General features: G+C 37.6%; 1 protein-coding gene across 1 annotated transcript; it reads left to right on the top strand.

Annotated features, from left to right (window-relative positions):
• Positions 1–2875: 2875 nt before the first annotated feature.
• Positions 2876–6019, top strand: TLR7 (toll like receptor 7). The gene has a single exon (XM_044666970.1). The coding sequence runs from the start codon at positions 2885–2887 to the stop codon at positions 6017–6019; it is 3135 nt and encodes a 1044-aa protein (XP_044522905.1). The 5' UTR covers positions 2876–2884.
• Positions 6020–9604: the final 3585 nt, after the last annotated feature.

Below are 9604 nucleotides of genomic sequence, written 5' to 3'. Positions count from 1 at the left end.
TTTCAGACATTTTGAATTTAAGATGTCTACCAAAGACACATTTTGAGAGGCCTGAAGGGCAGTTGGAGTTGTGAGAATGGAGGTCAACAAAGAGTTTGAGGCAGGATAGGTAGATTTGAGGATCATCAACATAGAGATAGTAATTAAATTTATGGGAGCTCATGAGATTACTAAGCGAATTAGTATAGAAGAAGAATAGAAGAAGATCTAGGACAGAACTCTGAGGGACAGCTATGGTTAGAAGGTATGATCTAAGAGCATCCAACAAAGAAAACAGAGAAGGATCAGTCAGATAGATAGGGAGGAGAACCAGAAGAGAATGGTATCCTGAAAACCTAGAGAGAAGAAAGTATCAAGGAAGAGAGGATAACCAATAGTGTTAAAGACTACAGAGATATCAAGGAGAATTAGGGCTGGGAAAAGGTCATTGGATTTGGTAGCTAAGAGATAATTAGTAACTTAGAAAAGAGCATTTCAGTGGAATGATGAGGTCTAAAGTCAGACTATAAGTGATTTAGAAGAGAATGAGAAAGGAGAAAGTGGAGGCACCTATGGTAGATTTTGATTAGCTATGAAATGCAAAAGAGATATAGGATGACAGTAGAAATAGAAAGATCAAGTGAGCATTTTTTGAGGATGGAGAGACATGGGCATGTTTGTAGGCTTTAGAAATGAGTCAATAGAGAGAAGATTGAAAATGATTGAAATAATAGGGAAAGCAGAGAAGGATACAGGATAGAATGAGATCACTTGAACAACACCATTTCATCATGTGAGATAGGGGGGGAGGAGAGAAAGGTGGCAGAAGGTTCCTGTGTAATAAGAGATGAGGAAGATGGAAAAGAGGAAGTTCATGGTGAATGGCTTCAATTTTTTTTCTGTAAAATATGAGGCAAGATTCTCAGGTGAGAGAGACTGGGGCAAAGGGAAGACATGAGACGTTTCAGAAGACATAAAAAGGTTTTGAAAAGCCATTTTAAGACAATGAGTTGATACAGAAGATAGAATAGGATTGCAGAGCTGCAGTAAGGGGCCAATTGAGGTCATATAACACAAATCTGTATTGGACCCAATCAGAATAGTAGTTTGATTTTCTCACACATTCACCTTCATTCACCAGAACATGTGTAAGAAAGAATGGTGGGAGTGATCCAAGGCTGAGATGTGGCAAGGGCATAATCAGAGGTATGACAAGGGAGCTAAGGAAACAGAGAGAAGGACAGTGTAGAGAAGAATTATTCACTAATGGGTCAAGATGTGAAGAAGAGGAGAGTGGCTAGTGCAGAGGCCTGGGAGAGAACTGAAGAGTCTAGAGTGGTGATTCCCAAAGTGGGTGCTACCACCCCCTGGTGGGTGCTACAGCAATCCAGAGAGGCAGTAATGGCCACAGGTGCATTTATCTTTCCTATTAATTGCTATTAAAATTTAAAAAAAAATAATTTCCAGCGGGCTAAGTAATATTTTTTCTGGAAAGGGGACGGTAGGCCAAAAAAGTTTGGGAATCACTGGTCTAGAGATTATGGTATTGACAAAGAGTAGGATTTTGCCCAGGTAGAGCCTAAAAGTCAATAGATTATGGTTAGATAAAAGGATTTCAGAATTCTTAAATATTGGGATAGTACACTTGTGAATAATGGCAAGATCAATATCATTTTTGGATGAAGCTGAGGTAGGGTAGAGGAGTAGCTCATGGCAGATTGAATAGGTTGAGGAACATGGCAGTTAGAATATTAGAGGGAGAAATCAATAGGTGTATTAACGTTCTCTAGTATGAGGACAGGAATTGGGGAGAAGAGAAAAATTGTGCCTATGTATAGAACTCATTGAGGAAAGAAAGGGAGAGGTTTGGGGTCTGTAGACAACGGTTATAAGACTTTTGATTGGGTAGCAGATAGCATGAACTTCAGAGGGGGAGAGGTTGCTATGTTACTATTGAGGAAGAGTGAGAACCTAGAAGAGGTTGAAGGGGAGCAAAGAGTATTCCAATCCCCCACCTTGACTTGAATGGGTGAAGATACCACCAGTACTGAAAAGGGTGACCAGGGAGGATAGGTCATTGGGTAAAGCTGGGTTTCAGAAAGAGCTAGCAGATGGAAGGAGTGGAAGAAGAAAAGATTTAAGATGAAAGGAAGTTTGTTATCTATGGAACAAGCATTCTTGAGAGCACAATGAAAGAGCTGGGCAGAATTAGGTTGATAATTTGGGGATGGGACAGCTGAGGGAGATGAGGATGAGAAATCAGGTAGTAGGGCGTATGGGATGTGGAAGTCAGAATCACTGAGATATAAAGGATATGACCAGGTCTAAGAATGTTCATCTTTGAATATAGGGCACCACTGCTCAACCCTCAAAAGACAGGAGCAGCAAGGGGCTGCCTGGCAGCAGTGAGTGGAAGTCTCATTGCATGAGTACAGATGGAAGTCGTTGTTTGGGGGCTGACTGAAGATATTGAGTAGAGCCTTCCTTAGGGGACAAAATACACCCAGGAGGAGATGGCAGTCACCAGGCACTATGGATCTGGCCTGAGATCTCCTCACCTGAGGAGCCTGACGATAACTCTTAAGTAAGAATAAACTTGCAACTGAATTATTTGAAATATTAACAAACAATTTTGAATATGATTCTATGAGCCTATAATGTTATGATTCTTATCAAGAATAAATCTATGGTTAAATTACTTAAAAGATTAGTAAGGATTTTTAAAAATTTGAATATGCTATCACTATAAAGGCTTAGGAGGTTTGAGGAGGGAAACTTTTTAGTTAAAATTTGCATCGATTAAATGGATGTAATAAGTGGAAATTAATTTCACAACTATCTATTTCTGCACAGAATCTATTCTTTGCTAACTTCTTTCCTTTTGTTATTGTTTCAGATATTCCACATGCGGAGGTTGTACAGATTATTCCTTATCCTCTTTCACCTGTTCATATTGTACAAATGCTCCAGAGCTAGATGGTTTCCCAAAACCTTGCCTTGTAACGTCACTCAGAACATTATGGAAGCCAGCGTGATGGTAAATTGCACAGAAAAACATCTCACAGAAATCCCAAATGGAATACCTTACAATACAACCAACCTGACCCTCACCATTAATCACATCCCAAAAATTTCCCCAAACTCCTTTGCTGGTCTGAAAAATCTGGTAGAAATTGATTTCCGATGCAATTGTGTTCCTGTCCTACTAGGACCAAAAGATCACATCTGCACCAAGAGGCTAAATATAGACTCTGGCAGCTTTAGAAATCTCACTAATTTGAAGTCACTGTACCTGGATGCAAATCAACTCTCTGAAATACCTTTGGACCTTCCTTCAAATTTGCAGTTGCTGAGTCTTGAAGCAAACCACATTTTTTCCATCACCAGAGAGAATCTTACTGACTTAGTCAACCTAGAAATACTCTACCTGGGCCAAAATTGTTATTTCCGTAATCCTTGCAATGTTTCTTTTTCTATAGAAAAAGATGCCTTCCGGAGCTTGAGGAATTTAACATTATTATCTCTAAAGGCTGACAATTTAACTACTGTTCCTACTGTTTTGCCTTCCAGTTTAACAGAGCTCTACCTTTATAATAATAATATCCAAAGTATTGAAAAGGATGATTTTCAAAACCTCTACCAATTACAAATTCTTGACTTAAGTGGAAATTGCCCTCGTTGTTTCAATGCCCCATTTCCTTGTATCCCTTGTCCAAATAATAGTCCATTAGTGATCCATCGAAGTGCTTTTGATTCCTTAACTGAATTAAAAATTTTGCGTCTCCATAGCAATTCACTCAAACATATACCTAAGAGTTGGTTTAAAAACACTAAAAAACTTGAAAAACTTGATCTTTCCCAAAATTTTCTGGCCCAAGAAATTGGAGAAGCCAAGTTTTTGAATTTTCTTGTCAATCTTATAGACCTGGATTTGTCTTTCAATTACGAACCACAGGTCTACCGTGCTCATTTAAACTTGTCAAAAACATTTGCTTCATTGAAAAATCTGAAAATCTTACGGCTCAAAGGGTACGTCTTTAAGGAATTACAAAGCACCAATCTCTTGTACATACAGAATCTTCCACAGCTTGAAGTGTTAGATCTTGGTACTAACTTCATCAAAATTGCTGAGCTGAGTGTGTTCAAAAACTTCCCAGCCCTTAAGAACATTGATCTTTCTGTTAATAAAATATCTCCTTCTGGAGAATCAAGTCAAAATGGATTTTGTTCAATGGCCAGGACTTCTACAGAGTTTCATGCTTCATTTGGAAGCATACATTATTTTAGATATGATGAGTTTGCCCGAAGATGCAAATTTAAAAGCAAAGAGACGCCTTCTTTCCCACTGGTCAAAGATGACTGTGAATCATATGGAGAAACCTTGGATTTAAGCAGAAATAATCTATTTTTTGTTAAATCCAGTGATTTTGAGGATCTTTCCTTTCTGAAGTGCCTGAATCTGTCAGGAAATAGCATTAGCCAGACTCTCAATGGCAGCGAATTCCAACCTTTAGCAAAATTGAAATACCTAGATTTCTCTAACAACAAACTTGATTTGCTTCACTCGACAGCTTTTCAGGAGTTACAGGAACTAGAAATTCTAGATATTAGTGGTAATAGTCACTACTTTCAGTCAGAAGGGATCACTCACATGCTCAATTTCACCAAGAACCTCCAAGTTTTGAAGAAATTGATGATGAATAGGAATGATATCTCTACCTCCACTAGCACAGAAATGGAAAGCAAATCTCTAAAGATTTTGGAGTTCCGAGGAAACCACTTGGATGTTTTGTGGAGAGATGGTGATAACCGATATTTGGGGTTCTTCAGGAATCTGATCCAGCTGGAAGTGTTGGATATTTCTGAAAATTCCCTCAGTTTTTTGCCCACTGGAGTTTTTGAGGGTATGCCTCCAAATCTAAGGACTCTCTTGTTGTCTAAAAATCAAATTAAGTCTTTCACCTGGAGGGAGCTCAACTATCTTCAGAACCTAGAAACTCTGGATCTCAGTCGCAACAAACTGACCAGTGTTCCTGAAGTATTATCCAATTGTTCCAAAAGTCTCAAGAAACTGATACTCAGTCATAACCAAATCCATAAGCTGACAAAGAATTTTCTCAAAGATGCTTTTCAGTTGAGATATCTAGACCTCAGTTCAAACAAACTTCAGGTCATTCAGAAGTCCAGCTTCCCAGAAAACGTCCTTAACCAGCTTGACATGCTGCTTTTACATGGCAATCATTTTTTTTGTAACTGTGATGCTGTATGGTTGGTGTGGTGGATTAACCAAACTGAGGTAACTATTCCTTATCTGGCCACTGAAGTAACCTGTGCAGGACCAGGAGTACACAAAGGCCAGAGCTTGATTACACTCAATTTATATACCTGTGAGTTAGATTTAATTAATTCGATTCTGTACACAGCCTCCATGTTCATCATTCTCTGCCTACTGGTTATTCCAGTTGCAAACCATCTCTATTTCTGGGATATGTGGTACAGCTATCACTTCTGTAAAGCCAAATTAAAGGGGTATCAACGTCTTGTTTCCCCACAGCTCTGCTATGATGCTTTTATTGTCTATGATACCAGTGATCCAAAGGTGGTGGAATGGGTTTTCAAAGAGCTGGTGGAAAACATTGAAAGCCAAGGAGATAAACAATTCAATTTGTGTCTTGAAGAACGAGACTGGATACCAGGAAAACCAGTTTTGGAAAACCTTTCCCACAGTATACAATTAAGCAGAAAAACAATATTTGTGATGACAAATGCCTATGTCAAGTCAGGGAATTTTAAGACCGCATTTTACTTGTCACATCAAAGGCTCATGGATGAAAAAGTTGATGTAATTATTCTGATATTTCTTGAAAAAGCTCTTCAGAGATCTAAGTATCTCCAACTCAGAAAAAGATTGTGCAAGAGCTCTGTCCTCGAGTGGCCCACCAACCCACAGGCTCATCCCTATTTCTGGCAATGTCTAAAAAATGCCATAGCTACAGACAATGACACAGTCTACAGTAAAGTGTTTAAAGAGACTCTCTAGTTCTTTTCTTCAAAAACCACTTGATAAAAAAACTTATCAGTGTTTCATATGGGACATGAAGTGAATGCCCCATTGCAAAAAAATTGTTCCTGGACAATGCTGAGGGACATTCTAAGAACATAAACACTGGATCAGATAAATATATTATCTCAGTACATGGGAGCTACCATTAAGACCAATGGGATATAAGTGGATCAATAGTATTTCCTGCCCCATTTAAATCCTCCACCTCTAATCTTTGTTTTCTTTACTTCTTTTTTTTAAATCCTTCTCTTCTGTCTTAGTGTCAATTCTAAGACAGAAGAAGGGCTAGGAAATTGGGATTAAATGACTTGCCCAGGGTCACTTAGCTAGGATGTGTTCAAGGTCACATTTGAATCCAGTATCCAGTTCTGTGTGATTTTTAGACAAGTCTCTTAATTTGCCTAGTCCTAAATTTCCTCATCTGTAAATCAAAGCGCTTGGTCTAGATAGTTTCTCAGTTTCTTTCCAGCATTAGTTCTATGACTGGATAAAAAATATTGTGGAAAGGAGAGAAGAGCAGGAAATGCAGAGGTGTTTTCCTTCCAATCAAATTACATTGCCGACTTGCAAAATCTAAAAGACGTTTGCTCTCTACCCAATAAGTACTTGAGTTCACAGAGTTGAAATTATAGCTAGCATTAATATTGAGAATTAAAATTTGCAAAGTGTTTTATAAATACTATTTTGTTGTAACCTCACAACAACCCTGTGAGGTAGGTATTATTATTATCCCCATTTTACACATGAGAAACTGGGGCAAATAGAGGATAAGAGACTTGCCCACAGTCATAAAGTCAATCAATCAACATTTATTAAATCTATACTACCAGCCAGGCACCATGCTATACACTGGAAGTGAATGATGCCAGTTTTGACCTCAAGTCTTTCTGACTAGTTTTAGTACTCTAACTGTTATGCCACCTTGGTTGTGTGTATGTGACACCAAATTAGTAGAACTATGGACTTTCCACTTTTTTAAACCCTTTCCTTCTGTCTTAGAATTATACTATATATCAGTTCCCAGGCAGAAGAACAGCAAAGTCTAAGAAACAGGGTTTAAGTGACTTGCCCAGCAAGGAAGCATCTGAGACCAGATTTGAATCCAGGACCTCCTATCTCTAGGTTTGACTCTCTAGCAACTGAGACACCTAGATGTCCTTAAGGAAATTCATTTTTTAAAAAGAAGTCAACCAAAAAGCCATTTAGTCCTGAGTAGCCCTCTTGACCCAAAGGTTTCTTGTCAGTTGATTCTGCATTCTGTAGACACACAGTCTATTTCATGCAGACTTATACCCTAGTCCGAAGAGCCTGGGTGGCTGTTATTTTTCTGCTTTTCCCCCCCTCATGACAATGCAGTTTCATGGGAATATAATGATCAAAAGTCTTATGCTTAATGGAGGCAAGCTGAGCCAAAATGGAAAATTTTCTGACATTGTTCAGCTGTTTCTCAGAGCACTGTACTTCATCTTTGATTAACCTGTCTGTCAATTATTTTATCTAGACTGCCACATACTGTACACACAGTAAAACTGTCCTCTCCAAAGGCATATTATCAATACTGTTTAGATAACTAATGTGGTACATCTGTGAGTACCAAGGATTCTGGCAAATGGAAATGGACTCTTTGAGTCTGACAGCCCTGAGTGGGAAGAGGACATTGTTGGAGGTAGAATACCAAGATGCCCAAGGACATGGATTTTTAAAAATCAAATTTACAACAATAGAAATTTAGTATCCTTGTTAATAAGAAAAAGAAGAGAATGTTAAGCTCTGGTTTTCATTTTTTACACATTGTACACTCCTAGACAGGTCCAATGCTTTGCCTACAGAAGCTAAGTAAGAATGGAAAAACTCTCAGTCTTATTCAGACTCTGATGAGGAAAGAATGGTATCATGAAGACCAGGATTCTAGTCCCAAGCTCATTATGTATTTCTTAAAAATATGTTTGTTTTATTCCTAAGACATTATACAAATAAACAAAAATAAGATTGCAATGGCCATCTAATCCAATTCAACCAACATTTATTTAAGTGCCCGTTATGAACAAGGCACCAAACTAGTCACTGGGATTACAAAGATAAAACAAAAAACAAGTCTCTGTCCTCCATGGGGCTTATAGTCTATGACTGATTAATCATTACCCATGATCTGAGACGGAATGATTGTTTTTTGTTTGGTTGTTTTTTTAATACCCTTTCCTTTTGTACTGGAATTGATACCAAATATTAACTCCAAGGTAGAAGAGTGGTAAGGGTCTAAGCGATTGGGGTTAAGTGACTTTCCCAGAGTCACACAACTAGGAAGTGTCTGAGATCAGATTTGAGCCCAAGCCCATTCCATTTCCAGCACTGGCTTTCTATCCAATGAGCAACCTAGCTGCTCTTTGGATGACTGGTAAGGAAGAAAATTGAACAATGTCCTCTGAGAACTAGGGGAAGGCAGTGTAGTAGAGTGGAATGAATGTTGGACTTGAATTCAGGAAATTTCTGGGTTCACATTTTGCCTATTGTACCAGAAAGTTTTGTAACCATGGACATGTGATTTGATTGTTCTGAACCGTTATTTCTTTTTCTGTAAAATGGAGCCTGCAATGAAGAACTGTGTAATTCTTATTTAATTTTCCTATGCTGTACTTTTCTTATAGGGTAATTTGAAGATGAAATAAAAAGAAATGCATGTAATAAAATAGCATATATAAAGTGTTTTATAAACCTTAGAACTCTATTTAAATTCTAGACATAAACAGTTCAATACAAAGGGAGAAATCTGGATGTAGGTAGTACATTGACCGGATACGACAAAATAAATGTGACAAGTATATATTAATATAACCAGACAAATTCAAAGAATCTGAAGAGTATAAATTTTACATCAGAAGCTGAAACCTTAAAAAAAAAAAAGGTCCTGACCTCTTTAGAGAAATTAGCATGGTAACAAAAGTTACAAAGCATACTTGAGTAGCATTAAATCCATTCCTCAGAGCAACACCAAGTGGATGGGATAGATGGAGAAACATATTAACCTTGAAGGCAAATTGACATTCATGTGCCTTGGTTTTGACATTCTGAGGAGAGAAAAATACTTCTAGACATATACAAATCAATAAGATTTCAGTTTTTGGAGACCTAATTCACTTTATTGCCTTGTCAAATAGTTGTAAATTGTATAATCTGGATGAACTAATAGAAAATGGAATGAACTAATAAAATGAACAAACCAAAAACCACAAGAATATTGTCTGAATTCTTACAAAATAGACCCTTGTTGGATTCATCAGAATTCTTGCTGTGCCAACAAAAGCTGTTTTGACAGTTGAGAAATTGAACATCAATGGGGTTGTGCCCAAAAGGAGTCATATCTAAGCCCAATAAACGCCTACAGCCAGTGGCAATAGATAAAATGCCACTGTATATATATATACATATATATGTATGTATATATATATACAAATACAAATGTATCTGCATATGTATACAAACCTTCACATGGTCTTATATATGTACATATATGTGTATATTTATTTAGACACATATATCTACACACAAATGTCCACACACATA

The sequence above is a fragment of the Gracilinanus agilis genome, chromosome 3 (genome assembly GCF_016433145.1).
Source record: "Gracilinanus agilis isolate LMUSP501 chromosome 3, AgileGrace, whole genome shotgun sequence".
Lineage (NCBI taxonomy): Eukaryota > Metazoa > Chordata > Mammalia > Didelphimorphia > Didelphidae > Gracilinanus > Gracilinanus agilis.
Note: the sequence above shows the minus strand (reverse complement) of the source record. Positions and strands in the feature narration are given on the sequence as shown.